The 15,718-nt window shown below is 40.0% G+C and overlaps 1 protein-coding gene across 1 annotated transcript; it reads right to left on the bottom strand.

Annotated features, from left to right (window-relative positions):
- Positions 1-7,501: 7,501 nt before the first annotated feature.
- Positions 7,502-8,212, bottom strand: LOC145962271 (uncharacterized). Its single transcript, XM_083083234.1, has 2 exons — positions 7,794-8,212; positions 7,502-7,691 (listed from the first exon to the last, which is right to left on the bottom strand). Exons 1-2 carry the CDS (start codon positions 8,210-8,212, stop codon positions 7,502-7,504), a joined length of 609 nt encoding a protein of 202 aa, XP_082939360.1.
- Positions 8,213-15,718: the final 7,506 nt, after the last annotated feature.

The following is a 15,718-nucleotide window of genomic DNA, read 5'->3' as shown; positions in this document are numbered from 1 at the left end:
GGTGACGAGGTAATAATTATTTTACCTCGGGGAGAAGAGATGTTATATATGTATTAGCGTTTAAGAAGCGCGCGCTAGTGTAAAGTAGCGCGCCGTCCGGAATATTCGCGACCGCTATGCGTGCGCGACGCGACTACATTTATCCGCGCAGATAGCTATTAGAATTCGGAGTAGAACGAGCTCCGCTCGTACGTAGACACCGACGGCATATAGAACCACGTAAACTAAACGGCCATTAGTGAACCCACAACTCTGTTGTATTAAATCAGAAATTGTAAGACACAACAGCAGTTATTTTTGATAATTTTTTATTAAAATAAAAATACGCATTTATTCCATAAGAATATATTTCAGTTATTTGGATCGACCATATCGAAGGCTCAAATATAATGTGTACAATTTTAACAAGTTAAAAGCTGTGAATCAAATTATGTGGTACGGATTTATTATCATTATTATTAAAGTTACGTATTTATTATTATTATTATTATTATTAAATATATATATTATTATATTTATTATTATTATTAATGCTACGTATACATATTAGATATATTAAAGCAGTAGAAATATATATTTAAGAATTCAGTTTTCAAATTTAACACTTTAACTTTCTATATAAAACTTTATTTCAAAATCCGCATTTATTTTTATGATAAATTTTTATTATTGATTTATATGTTAAAAGTATGCATCAAAATTTTCTTCCTTTTTAAAATAAAATTACGCAATTTTTCCATAAGAATGTATTTCTTATGGAACAATTGTGTAATTTTATTTTAAGAGGATGCTGGACCTGTCCTATTTTACCGATTAAAACGCGGATTAGTAATATCAAAATATATTTTTATTGACTATACAGATCAATAAACCCTTCTCTATGATTAAAATACATATAATAACACACTGCGCAAGCTATAATTCTATGTAAGAAACCAATAAATGTTAAATAATTACAGTTTTGTTATCGACTTCTTGCGTTAAGTCATAACTTTATTTATTTAACATAAAAGTTGTACAGTTTGTTCGTGCATGAAATATAGCTTGGATAGTCGAGATAACATGAAGAAATATTAATGAAAAAGTAAAAATGTGATTAGAATTCTAGTAAAAAAGTTAAATATTTGTTACGTTTTCGTGCATATGTGTGTGTACGAAATCGAGACTCAAGAGTAAAACAGAGCAGAAATTTAGTTAGTTGATATTGCGATAGACGGAACTTCAATTTGCTAACATGACAAGGATAGACACAACAGTATATCTTTGTTTATTTCATATATATATGCAGTAATAAAAAAATACACACTAATATTATTGCAATTTCTCATATGCTTCCTTTACACTGTACGTGTTTCAGAAAAAAATAATAAAGAAATATATAAAATATAAAATAAAATATATATAATTATATGTAAAATATATAATATAGAAATATACAGGGCGTCATGAAAGTGAGCATGACTTTAAAAAATTAAGGTATATTGGCTCAAAATTAGAAGAAAAGTCTTGTACAGTTATGCAATATTCGCAATAATTAACGAGAAATAAATTAAAGAAAATCGGCCAATGCGCGTGGCTAGAAGTGCGTGGCGGTGAAGGCGGTCTCATTGTAACATAATGGCGGCGCGCGGCGAAGCAGTGATTGGAGAGGGGAAGAGCCTTCGCCGCGCGCCTACACATTTATCGCTCCTCCCCTCCCTAATCACCGTTTCGCCGCGCGCTGCCATTATGTTACAGTAAGACCGCCTTCACCGCCATGCACTTCTAGCCACGCGTATTGGTCGATTTTCTTTAATTTATTTCTCGTTAATTATTGCGAATATTGCATAACTGTACAAGACTTTTCTTCTAATTTTGAGCCAATCTACCTTAATTTTTTAAAGTCATGCTCACTTTCATGACACCCTGTATAAAAAATGTATTTGTAGAAAGAAATTTTGAACAAAATTGAGCAAAAAAATGTTATAGGAAGCAAAAGTGGATAATTAAATCATAAAATTACAGAATTAATCATTATTATTTATTTATTAATGCAGTATGTTAAACGTATATAAAATGCGCATATATAATTATCTCTCATATGAGATACTATACTTTTATTATGTATTAAACTATGTGTCTCATCAATCTATACCGTAAAATTATATGTATGTTGTGCGTGCATACGTGTATACGTGACATTATTAGAGTGAGAAATAGTGCAAGAGAAGTGACGTGAGAAGAAAAGTGACGTTATTTTAATTTTTTTATATTCTATGGCATTTTCTCTCCATGAATTTCCGAAATAGCATAAGTATTTTTAACAAGTAATTGAAAAAAAATAAGATATTCTTTAATAATTTATATAAGATAAATTAAATAAAAACTTTTTTTTTAATCGGATTATATAACTATAATAAGTATTAGATGTGGATTGTAATAATAATAATGTGATAATAGGATAATAATAATAATAGGTTATAATAATGATAATAATAACAGATAATAATAACAAGTAATAATAAAGGGATAATTAATTATAATTCTTTATTATTAAATTTTTTATTCATAAAGTATATGAAAATGTTTCATTACAGTAAATAGTTATAGAATATTAATAATAGTAATAGAAATTTATAGAATATTAATATAATAGTAATAGTTTTATAAAATATTAATAATAGTAATAGAAATTTTTGTTATATTTCCTCAAGGTGACGACCTTGATGAGGCTTCTATTTCTTGTAAAATGAGGCGCTCAGAAGCTTCCTGGAAACATATTAAATCCAGAAATTAAAAAGAAGCTATTTATTATACATACATACATACATACATACATACATACAAACATACAATATAAAATATTTCAGACCAAAGTTGTAAGGTTTCAAGTAACGCATTACATGGCGATATCAGTATGACCTTGAAGAATGTTGTCAAGGTCACGTAAAGGTCACCTTGAATTCTGTAAATGGAAACCTAAATTTTTTATTGCATATTCTTGTAGCTTATCTCGAGGGCTTTCCAAAACACTATAATAAAATATCCTTCCCTCAAGTATTTTTTGAGTTATAAGGCTTGAAATTATTTCTTAATTTTACATAAACCGTAAAATATCTTGTAAAATATTCATTTTTCGATTATCTTACCTTAATACTTTTATGTACAAAATAATGAGAGGAATCAATTGGTGTAAAGAAAACACATAGTTGTTTTTAAGAAAAAATATGGAATTGTTAATTGCAAATTATATATTTTTTCTTCAAAACAACTATGTGTTTTCTTTACACCAGTTGATTCCTCTCATTATTTTGTACGTAAAAGTATTAAGGTAAGATAATCGAAAAATGAATATTTTACAAGATATTTTACGGTTTATGTAAAATTAAGAAATTATTTCAAGCCTCATAACTCAAAAAGTACTTAACGAAAAGGTACTTAATTATAGTGTTTTGGAAAGCTCTCGAGATAAGCTACAAGAATATGCAATGACAAATAGTAGGTTCCATTTAAGAAATTGAAGGTGACCTTCATGTGACCTTCAAATAACTCTTCAAGGTCAAACCAATAATACCATCTTATGGCCCCCTCGAAACCATAAAACTTTTGTCTGAAACATTTTTCTCTAAAATGCTTCGTTTCCGAAATAATTGCGTGCGTTAATTAAAATGGCTCACCCTGTATATTGGGACTGTTTCGATAAAACTCTTTCGAGTGCAATGTATTTTATCAGTACTGTCTTGAATTTTATGTCCTTCTAATACATGATAGACATATTACCATTAATTTTTTTACTACGAAGTATTTTATAAGGACATACAACTGAGTATCATTAAACGCAGTTTCAAATAAAATATAATATTTTTTATTTATTATTCTTATTCTCTGTAATAATCTAATTTTTATCTAATTCTAGTCTAATTTTAGTCTAATTTTTATAAAATATAATATTATATATATATATATATATATATATATATATATATATATATATATATATACAATATTCGTATGATTTAAAAACTTGTATAATTAATATTATCACTCATAAACTTATATTCAAACTTGATAAAAAACTTGAAAAAATTGTATATATAATTAATTTATTTAAAAAAAATACAAATCATAAAAAATTGTTATTAAAAATTTTTTATAAATGTTTTTTAAAGATTTTGTAACGCATCTTATTAAATAGCATCCGAAACAAGGCCGCAAGATAAAAATTTTGTTCTAAATTAAATTTTTTCTAAAATTCCATAATTATCTATAAGAAAAATGAATGTGATTAAATTATAATTTATTTTTTCTTTTAATTTATTTTTTTTAAATAAATTTTTTCATAGGCCATAGCTTATACTTACAAAAATTGTTAACAGTACAAGTGTTCAATCATTGTAAAGCTATAAAAAACACTTATCCAATATTATGTATAATAGACTACAATGGTAAAAAAATTAAACAAAATAAATGGAATATATAAAAAACTTTCAATATATGTTCAAAAGATAATTAAAAAATTTATATATTTTCAATGATTATCTGTTAAACATAAAAAATGTTTGCATATATTGTAATAATGTGTAATACTTTTCATAGAAATATAATTATTTTGAATGAGTACATAATGAATTAATAGTAGTTCAAAAATTTAAACATTTGCGAATATATATAAGACATATAAAACAATTAAAGATAAAATGAATGAAATATGTACAATATATATACTATATGCTTAAGAGATAATTTAAAAATTCGTTAATTTCAAATGATTATCATTTGATACAAATATAAAGCATAACTATAGAGTAGCGAAAAATTATAGAAATACTTCGGTCATTGAAATATTTAATATACAATTCCTTGAAGGATAAAATAAATGAAATATATACAAAATATATCTTATATGTTTTAAAGATAACTAAGAAATATATATATTATAAATGATTATTATCTGATGCAAACATAAAAGAAACATTACAATTAGAGAGTGAAAAAAAATTGCAGAAACATTTCGAAGACACTGAGTTGTTTATTTCAATATATAATTCTTAGTCATATATAATTATATTTTATAGTTGTAATTTATTGACTTCCCACATACATCCCTATCTTTCTCTGGAGGCCTGCCCTGGCCCTATCTTAGGGTCCATCCGCCACTGCTATTTGGTACAGTGGGGATTTTAGTATATACTAGAGGGATCTTGGGGGATGTGGTCACTCTATGGCGTTGTGCTCGTCGGTGCCGTTTCATACGGAAGACCAGTCGGAAGCCAGCATGCACGCGAATACCTCCACCGGCACTTATTTGGTCAGCGAGCGACCTTTTCAAGGATCCTCCATGGCAATCGGCATTGCATCCATCGAGCGAGATACCAACATCGCTCTGGAGTCGCATATCACTGTGTTAAAAAGCAGCATTAGGTGTGAGGTCTGGATAGTTCAGTGGTCTAGAGCAGTTGCCCGGAAAGCGAAAGACTCGGGTTCGATTCCCGATCCAGCCACTTGCGCCTCGCATATTTTTCTAGTCTGCGAATATTGTTTTCTAGCAATTATTCGTTAGGCTGAAAAATGTGTGAATGCTCTCTACAGGATATGCGTCAATGCCGTTGCCACGGATGGATTCTGTTGCTCGTTGATCAAATGGGCGTAAAGACACGTCCGACCTCCTTCCACATACATCCCTATCTTTCTCTGGAATAATAGACTAAAATGAAACAGAAGAGATAATTCTCCAAAAATGTATTGGTTTTTAGAAATAAAAATATTACAATAATATTAGTTTAAAAAAAAAATAATTGATCGAATACATTCGCACAAATAGTATTCTAATATTATATATCTTTCCCTATTTAAAGGAAAGATATATAATATTAGCGATTTATTTTAAATTATTAACATTTTATAAAATGCTCGACATTTTTCTTGTAGAAAATTATGAAATTTAATTATGTTTGATTTGGGAAACAATTTTATCTTTTACTTTTATTCATTGCCATGGATAATTTCAATGCAAACATTGTTATATAATTTTAGCAATAACATTGCAGTCTTTAAAGAATATTAAAAAAAAATTTTTTTTAATTTATAATAAATAACATTTTATATTTTAAAATTGATTATTGCACTTGGAAATCAGTAACTTAAAAAAATAGAAAATATTAGAGCATAATGATGCAAAGATAAGGTAAAAAATGAAAAGAATGGGCTGTTTATTACAAACATTAAAATATGAATCTCCTGAAATTACAGACTTTGATTCATATTCTGAACCCTCTTTTATCAATAAAAGTCTGCTTCTAAAATTGGCTTATAAACCTTCTGATTGGCTATAAGCCACTTTTAGAGGCACTTTTATCGATAAAAGAGGATTCAGAATATGGACCTTTGTTTCCACGATATAGCAGTTTGCATTGAAGCAATTAACACATTAGCAAGTTTATCGTTGTGCGGAAAATTTTATAAAATTTCATCATTAGCATCATGACTTGAAGATTTAATAAAAGAATTTGAAAAAATTTGATTAATAGATTTAATAGAAAAGAAGAATATGATAAAAAATTACTTGTTAAAGATATTTTAAAAGTATTTTTCGAAGACTTTACACAACACATTACTAAAAACAATATCCGAGGCGATAAATTAAAATAAAAGACGTAAAAAATTGTTTTGCCTTCAAAATCACATATAATTAAACTTCGTAACGTTTTACAAGAAAAACGTCGATCAGCTTATGATAATTTGAAAGAAGAATTTTCTTATGAGGCATAGCTTATACTTATGAAAGTAACATTGACATCAGTACAAGTGTTTAATCGTCGTAGAGTTGGAGAAATACAAAGAACACATATTGAAGATTACAAGGCTTACGAAGGAATAAATTATCAAACTAATGAAGCGTATGAAGCACTTTCAACACATGCCAAAGAGATAGCTAAAAAATATGTTCGTTTTACACTAAGAGGTAGACTTGGACGAACGGTATTAGTTTTATTGACAGGTGTCACGTCCTTTTTTTGGGGAGAAATGCATTTACGCATACCTCCGCCCTTAGAGAAAGGCGGGGATTATGCGGGACTCCGAGGGATAACCTCGACTACCCGCTAAAACCCCATGGTGGCCGCTATCGCGCGCGATTGGGGGCCACGGGATCGCTTACGCACTCGGCCGCGACTCCCCTGCACGCAATACCCCTCTCCAGTTAACAGAGAGGGGTCCCTACCAAATGTTGGGGTGTTATACACCCCAACCCTCGACGAATATGACGACGAGACACAGTCACGCAATCTCGTCGCCCCTCCAGGGAGGGACCTATAGGGGGGAACGTCTGCGCCCTCGACAGCACGTCTCCCAAGTCCCTAGTCGAGGGGGAATGAGTCCCCCTCGACCCGCCACTGGAAGAGGTGCGGGGAAAGTTAACCTCCGCAGGAGGCGCTAAGGAAGCCGGGCATATGCCCTTCTCCTCGTACCTCTCCTCCTCCTGCGGATGGGAGCGGAGGACAGATCATCCTCTCGCCTCCGCTCATCATCTCGCCGCGGCCTCCTTCCGCGAGATGACATCCTCGCAGGAGACCAGGGCGCCCCAGGCATCCTCGCTCCCAACCATAGTCTTAACCACAGCCAGGAGCGAGAGATCGTCCCCAATGATGTTTTTAAGGACACGGCGCTGCACATCCCAAGAAGGACATTCCTCCAGGGTGTGCTGCACCGTGTCCCTTACCTCCGCACAGTGGTGGCACTGTGTTGTCGGCTCACGCCTAGCCTTCTAATGTAGGTACTCACCGAAGCAGCCATGCCCGGTGAGTACCTGCACCAACCTAAATAAGAGTCCGCCATGCCGTCGATCCACCCAGTCCTCGAGGACCAGATGGGTGGCCCCGACAGCTCGGAGACCGGCTCTTGGTATAGCCAGCCTCTCCTTCCCTTTTGAAATAGCTAGCTGCCGAACCTGGTGCCTAGCAACTTCCACCGATCGCGGTGTCGGGACAACACCCCACTGGCGGAGAGCGGTACGCCACTCGTATACGGAGGTATACATCTCCGCCAGCAGGTCCCACGGAATGGACCCCGACACCGCTAGTGCCGCCTCGCAGGAGATGGTCCTATACCCCTGTGTGATCCTGATGGCCAGCCTCCGCTGCAGTCCAACCACCACGACTGTACTGCGTCGGCTGGTCACCAAATTTTTGGACCACACGGGGGCCCCATATAGGATCATAGATCCGACCACCCCCATATAGAGGCGGCTCTGTCCTTTGGCCCCCCCAATGTTGGGCTCCCAAAGGTATACTCCCAAAAGTATACTAAGGAGTTTATAACTGCCTCAATACGGGGGGCCATGCGGCGGAAGTGCTCTCTAAAGCACCAGTTGCAATCAAGGTACAGCCCCAAATATTTCATATAAGGCCGTACCTCGATGCTGACTCCCTCGATGATTATGTGAGGCTGAGGTGGCGGCTTCCGCCGAGGCCTTGTGAAATACACTCGTCAAAAAAATTATCGCAACACGCAATTAATATTAAAATTTCACCTAAATTCAAATAAGCGTATCTCCGCGAAAAATTATCGTATTTGAAAAAATTTTTTTTTGTTTTAAAGGGTAAAGTCTCCACTTTAAGAAACTTTCGTTAAATTTTGATTTCATTCTCTCTTCCTCTCTTCATCCCTTTAAAAGTAAGGACGTGTTTTTTTTTTCAAAAAATTGCAAAATTTGACGAACTCTACGGGGTGTACTAAATTTTTTTCGTCAATATCATCATAACTATCATAAAATATGGACTTTTCTTTACAAGTTTAAAAAAAAATTGAAGCCCGTGCGATTTTCTTTCGCGGAGTTACGGCGTATCAAAATTATCTATGCATTTTTGTGCAACCGCCAACATTTGTATTAACCGATGGGCACCACGGGGAGGTTGTTGATCGGATTTTGCCCATCATGTGTGTGTGTGTGTGCGCGTGTGCGTGCGTGCGTGTGTGCGTGTGTGCGTGTGTGTGTGTGTGTGTGTGTGTGTGTGTGTGTGTGTGTGTGTGTGTGTGTGTGTGTGTGTTGGAAAAGGGATGTATGTTGTATGTATTTAAAAATGTGTATTTCCGCCTTGTCTTCGGATGACCTCTTGCAGGCGCTCACGCATATTAATGCAAGCTCTAATTGTGGCCTGCGGAATTTCGAACCAAATTCGCTGTAGAGCTGCTTCCAATTGCTGGAGATTGGTTGGCTACCTCTCCAAATCACGCAGCCTTCTTGCCATTATATCCCACAGATGTTCGATGGGATTTAAATCCGGGCTCATCGCTGGATGTGGTAACACCTCGATGTTGTTTTCTTCGAAGAAGTCAACTGTAATCCTGGCAGTGTGTGGGCGAGCATTATCTTGCATTAGAATGAAATTGCGCCCCATTTGACGACGCATCGGAATTATGTGAGGACGCAAAATTTCCTCCACATAGCGTATCGCTGTCATTCCGGGAGGTGGTACAATTACGAGATTTGTGCGTCTATGTGTGGATATTCCACCCCATACCATAATTGAACCACCACCAAATGCTCGAACAGGTTCGACGCAATTCTCTTCAAAACGGTGTCCCTGACGACGCCAAACACGAACTCTTCTGTCAGAACCGAAGAGGCAAAATCGCGACTCGTCAGTGAACAATACGTTGTTCCATTGTCTTGCAGTCCAGTTCTGATGACTGCGTGCATATTGTAAACGATTACGTCGATGAGCCACAGACAACATTGGTACTTGAGCACGAACTCGCGAACTGAAGTTTCTTTCGTGCAGACGATTCCTGATTGTTTGATCGCTTATTCGTCTGTACGGCAGAATGTCATTAGCGATTTGTCGCGCAATTATTACTGGATTTTGTATTGCCGCGTTTACGATGAGACGATCTTCTCGAGCTGATGTTGCTCGTCTTCGACCTTGTCCTCTTCTCCGACGAAATCCGCCTGTTTCTTCATAACGAGCCCAAACTCGAGAGATTGAGGCCCGATGCACACCCATTCGCCTTGCAACATGTGCCTGACTTGCCCCTTCTTCCAAAAGAGCAATAATTTGCGCACATTGATTTTCGTTTAAACGAGGCATTTTTGTTTCCCGAATGAACAACACAGTGTTTTTAATACTATGAAGTTTTGTACGTACTGAAGTAAGTACAGTACATAACTTCACAGTGTATACTGTGTGAACTTCAGTATTGTGAAGTTATGTACTGTAAGAACTTCAGTACTGTGAAATTATGTACTGTAAGTACTTACTTCAGTACGTACGAAACTTCACAGTATTAAAAATACTGTTGTTCATTCGGAAAACAAAAATTCTTCGTTTAAACGAAAATTAGGGGTGGAATATCCACATATAAACGCACAAATCCCGTAATTTTATTACCTCCCGGAATGACAGCGATACGCTATGTGGAGTGGTCCCCGTGGTGCCCATCGGTTAATACAAATGTTGGCGGTTGCACAAAAATGCATAGATAATTTTGATACGCCGTAACTCCGCGAAAGAAAATCGCACGGGCTTCAATTTTTTTTTAAACTTGTAAAGAAAAGTCCATATTTTATGATAGTTATGATGATATTGACGAAAAAAATTTAGTACACCCCGTAGAGTTCGTCAAACTTTGCAATTTTTTGAAAAAAAAAACACATCCTTACTTTTAAAGGGATGAAGAGAGGGAGAGAGAATGAAATCAAAATTTAACGAAAGTTTCTTAAAGTGGAGACTTTACCCTTTAAAACAAAAAAAAAATTTTTTCAAATGCGATAATTTTTCGCGGAGATACGCTTATTTGAATTTAGGTGAAATTTTAATATTAATTGCGTGTTGCGATAATTTTTTTGACGAGTGTATATTTCAAGTTAGAGTTCAAACCTATTCATTTCAATTAATAGATGGTTAGCGCATGCCGTCAAGACTGTATTACGAGATGCGAGTTTCCCATACAACGGCGCTTCAATTCAAAAATCTTTACTACGTCAACGACTTCTGGGAGATAGATTAACAAATTCAAGAACCTTCTTCATAGACAGAGATAATATCCCCACCGATATTATACAAGCCGCGGACGAACAAGTCGAACTTCCATACAATTTAACGTTTGCCCTCTTGGTTTCTGACGCGAGAAATGAGGCCCCTATAGAAATATTTCCCGCTGGAGAAGAATTCGACGACGATACATTAGACACTTCGGATTCAGCATCCAACATAAGTGACTGTCCGACGATAGAAGTGGACTTAGACAACCTCACTGTGAGGATTCCTATTGGCCTGCTTCTCGCATGGGAGCGAAACGCTGAAATACGAAGAACTCCCGCAACCGCTAATAAAAGGATCCAGACGTCTCGCCATACACCGGATTCATTCTCAGGGTACACTAACCCTAGTTACTCCCCCATCCAACCAGGAAAAATACCCTTTGACCCGAGCCCCATATCTCCGATTGACGAAAGGTTCGCAGACGAGGAAGTAAATAGAATATTAGATTACTTGAATAGCGAGGAATTTTTAGACGAAATTACCGAGCAATAATATGTATCATAAATGAAATAAACGAACCATAAAATACTTATGAGAGAATGATATTATGTAAAATATACATACATACAATAAAAAGAATAAATAAGCAAAAGAGAGAAGATAATAAATCAGTCTTGATTCATTTTGCCATTTGTACATCCATCCTCCTGAAGAAGCATACGCAGATCCAAAATCTCTCGGCGTCCTCGAGGTATAGCCGGCCTAGCAGGTTGCCTCGAAAACAAAATTGAGAGATTAACCTCACTCGTCTGCACAGGCAAGTCCCGCAGATCTGTTCCTAGGAAACAGAGAGTGAGAAGTGTTAGGACGTAACACCTCCTTTCCGTGGTACGCCACCTTGTCGTGGTGGAAAGGCTCGGGTGATCCAACGATCTGCTATGGTAGTACCGAGGTTCAACCCTCGGGAGGGCCGGCGGGGAGGATCACTCGCTAAGAGCGTACCAGGGCACCCGGCTTTGCCCAGGGGACAGTTGGCAGGCTCAACCGCTCCCCCGCGGGCAGGTTAGGGTCCGTTTGGGCCAAGGGCCCAGCAATCGCGGTTAAGAAGATTATCGACGCGGGCCCATTCACCGTTGGGTGGGTCAAGGCCCGCGTCGAGGCCCTCGGTGCCCGGCCCCTTCAGTGCTACAAATGCCTGGGGGCCGGTCACACGAGGGCAAACTGTAAAGCGGAGATTGACCGCAGCGGTTTTTGTTACCGCTGCGGTCAGCCAGGCCATAAGGCTGCGGGGTGTTCCGCCGAGTCCAAATGTCCGTATTGTGCGGACATAAAGCTCAAGGCGGAACGCAGGTACGGAGGGTTGGCTTGTGCCTCCCACCTGCCTGAGAAGAAGGCAACCAAAGGGGAAAAGGGGAAGAACCCCCTCCCCCTAAAGAGAAGGCCGGTGAAAAGGGGGCTGCTTCGCTGACTACGGAGTGGCCCCCGGTCCTCGAGCCGGATAAAGGCCCGGGTGTTGGGTGTTGGAAGGAGGCGATGGATATCGAGTAGATATACAGGACCATCGCCTCCTGCAGGCGAACCTGAACCACTCCGCCAGGGCGCAGGATCTCATGCTTCAGACCCTGGCGGAGTGGAACATAGACTTGGCCGTGGTGGCCGAGCCGTACCACGTCCCCGTTAGATCCTTTTGGATCGGCGACGTGGACGGCTTGGTCGCCATCATCGGCAAGTGCGGTGCGGAGGCACTGCCCCTCTCCCTTATCGGGAGAGGGAACGACTACGTGGCCGCACAATGGGGACAAATTGCCGTTGTGGGAGTGTATTTTCACCCAACCGCGATCTGGCCCAGTTCAGCGCATACCTGGACCGGCTGGTGACAGTCATACGTCGCCAGCTACCCGGTCCACTGTTGGTTGCGGGGGATCTCAACTCCAAATCGGTGGATTGGGGTTCCCCTGTGACAGATGCGCGGGGCTGGGTGCTCGTGGAGTGGGGGGCGGAGCTGGGCCGTGTGGTGCTCAACCGAGGCTCGGCTCACACCTGCGTGCGGCATAACGGCGGGTCCGTGGTCGATGTGACCTTCGGCTCCCTGCCGGTCGCGCGCAAGGTGGCTGGAGAGTGATGACGGGGTTGGAGACGCTATCCGATCACCGGTATATCCGATGGGACGTTTCCGGCCTCTCCTTTGGCGACCAGTCATGCCCTCCCGGGGGTGCATCCCTGCCACTCTGCTGGCCGCTGAAGCGCCTGGATGAGGACACCCTGATGGCAGCTGCTTCGGCCAAGGCCCTGGAGGAGCCAGAGCCGGGCCCGTGCGACGTTGACGGGGAGATTTCCTGGTTCCGAGAGGCAATGACGCAAATTTGCGACGCCGCCATGCCTCGGATCCGGGCCCCCCCGCGCGGAAGGCGGTGTACTGGTGATCGCTCGAGATTGCGCAATTACGCGTAACATGCGTAAGGGAGCGACACCGGTACACCAGATGTCGTCACAGGTGACACACGGAAGCCGAAGCGGCAGCGCTGCACGAAGTCTACAATGAGGCAAAAAGGCATTGCAGCGCGCCATCAAGAGGGCTAAAGATAAGGCCTGGGCGGAGCTTCTAGAGACCCTCAATGACGATCCATGGGGGCGCTCTTACCTGATCGTAAGGAAACCTCTGCGGTCAAGGGGGACCCCGATCACAGAGGGTCTCCACCCCCAGGTCTTGGAGGATGTGGTTTCTGCCCTTTTCCCCAATAGGGGAGGGGCAGGCCAGCCTCCGAGACAGGCGGTCCAAGTACAAGATTGGACCGCCGATCTGGGAGACCGAGGAGGAGCTGGCCAGAGCAATCAAGAGGCTCCGGGCAAAAAATACCGCCCCGGAGCCGGACGGGATCCCTGGCCGTGCCTGGGTCTTAGCCCTCGGTGTCTTCGGGGACCGACTGAGGCGGCTTTTTACAGCCTGTCTTCGGTCGGGGCGATTTCCCCCCAAATGGAAGGAGGCGGGTTTGGTCCTCCTCCGAAAAGAGGGGCGTCCTGCGGAGTCTCCCTCCGCGTACCGTCCGATATGTCTGCTGGATGAGGCGGACAAACTCTTCGAGCGTTTGCTCGTTGCCCGCCTCAAACGGCACCTGTCTCTGGTGGACCCGATCTGGCCGACTGTCAGTTCGGATTCCGAGAGGGCCGATCAACCGTGGACGCGATTTTACGCGTACGGGCCCTCTCGGATGAGGCTGTCTCTCGAGGTGGGGTGGCGTTGGCGGTATCTCTTGATATCGCCAACGCCTTTATTACCCTACCTTGGGAGAGTATAAGGCGTGCACTCGGATGTCATCGGGTGTCGTTTTATATGCAGGAGGTAATCGGGGATTATCTCCGGGACAAGTCCGTGACATATCGGGCGCGGTACAAAGTACCACATAGGAGGGAGACGCAGTGCGAGATTCCGCAGGAGTCGGTCTTAGGACCACTCCTATGGAACCTCGGCTACGACTGGGTGTTGCGGAGTGCCTTCCTCCCGGGCCTTAGTGTCGTCTGCTATGCAGACGACACTTTGGTTATGGTCCGGGGAATAATTGAGAGGAGGCCACTCGCCTCGCACGAGTAGGGGTGGCACTGATTGTCGGCCGTATTCGCGCATTGGGGTTGATGGTGGCGCTTCATAAGACCGAGGCAATGTACATATATTGTAATAACCAGTTAGAACCTAATTCTTAACGTAAATTTCTCCCTGTATATTCTGACTGATGGCCTCCGAACAATTGTAACACCCGCGAGAATATATACATACACACACAGATACCCACTCACGCATAGGTACAATTGCTAAGATGTATTTTTCTTTCTTTATTTTTTTTATAATATATGTATTTTTAATTTAATGTATAATTTAATTATTTAACCCGTTCTCTTCCCTAAATCCTAAGATCGCACTAAGTCCCATTCCGCGTAACAAGAATTAAATTCCTTTTCCGAAAAGGGACCTCCGAACGAATAGGCTTAAACGGAAAGTTTTATAAACCCATGTGGAGTCCCAATTTGCGTTCCAAAGTACACGCACGCTGCACATCCGCTCCCCGCCCTCCCCACCCCGTTACAAACCCATGTGGAACCTCCCTTCGCATGGAAAAGTATATGTGCGCAATTGAACTGTGGGCAAAAGTAATGTGGGCAAAAGTAATGTGCGCAAAAGAACTGTGGGCAAAAGAACTGTGCGCAAAAGAACTGTGCGCAAAAGAACTGTGTCCAATTGAACGGTGGGCAAATGTAACGTGTCCAATCGAACGGTGCGCAAAAGAACTGTGCGCAAAAGAACTGTGTCCAATTGAACGGTGGGCAAATGTAACGTGTCCAATCGAACGGTGCGCAATCTTATGTGTCTAATAGCACGGTGTGCAATTGCAACGTGTCCAATTGTACTGTGCGCAAATGAAGGCTTCTCTTAAAAACGCAGCAGAAAGAGACCTTCGGTCGCTGACCTGTGTCAGGCCCTTCATATTCATTCGACCCGATCCATACACACGCCCGAATAAAGTGTGTCACGGGGTAAGTAAGTTGCGTCCTTCCATACGGCCCATCCATTCCAGGGTCTGAACGTAACACATACATAAGCACACAATTACATCTATGAATAAATTAAAAAATAACTCAGACTCATAAAATTGATTTTAATTTAGTTTTTTTTCTTTGAAACTTAAGTTGACTTAAATTATTTACCATCCATATAAAGGTAGAATTATACTTAATTATTGTAATAGATTGAATTGTGAAATAATATC

Source organism: Camponotus vicinus, unplaced genomic scaffold (genome assembly GCF_025532165.1).
Source record: "Camponotus vicinus isolate PSW18456_S1 unplaced genomic scaffold, iyCamVici1.0 SCAF_11, whole genome shotgun sequence".
Taxonomy (NCBI): Eukaryota; Metazoa; Arthropoda; class Insecta; order Hymenoptera; family Formicidae; genus Camponotus; species Camponotus vicinus.
The sequence above is the reverse complement of the archived record's forward strand: the minus strand, read 5'-3'. Positions and strand labels throughout refer to the sequence as shown.

Excerpts from the sequence above, each read along its gene's own strand:
- LOC145962271 (XM_083083234.1), bottom strand. The coding sequence starts at position 8,212 with ATGGGGGTGGTCGGATCTATGATCCTATATGGGGCCCCCGTGTGGTCC. Across the intron at positions 7,692-7,793 it reads CATGGCGGACTCTTATTTAG|GGACACGGTGCAGCACACCC; the intron begins GTTGGTGCAGGT and ends TGCGGAGGTAAG.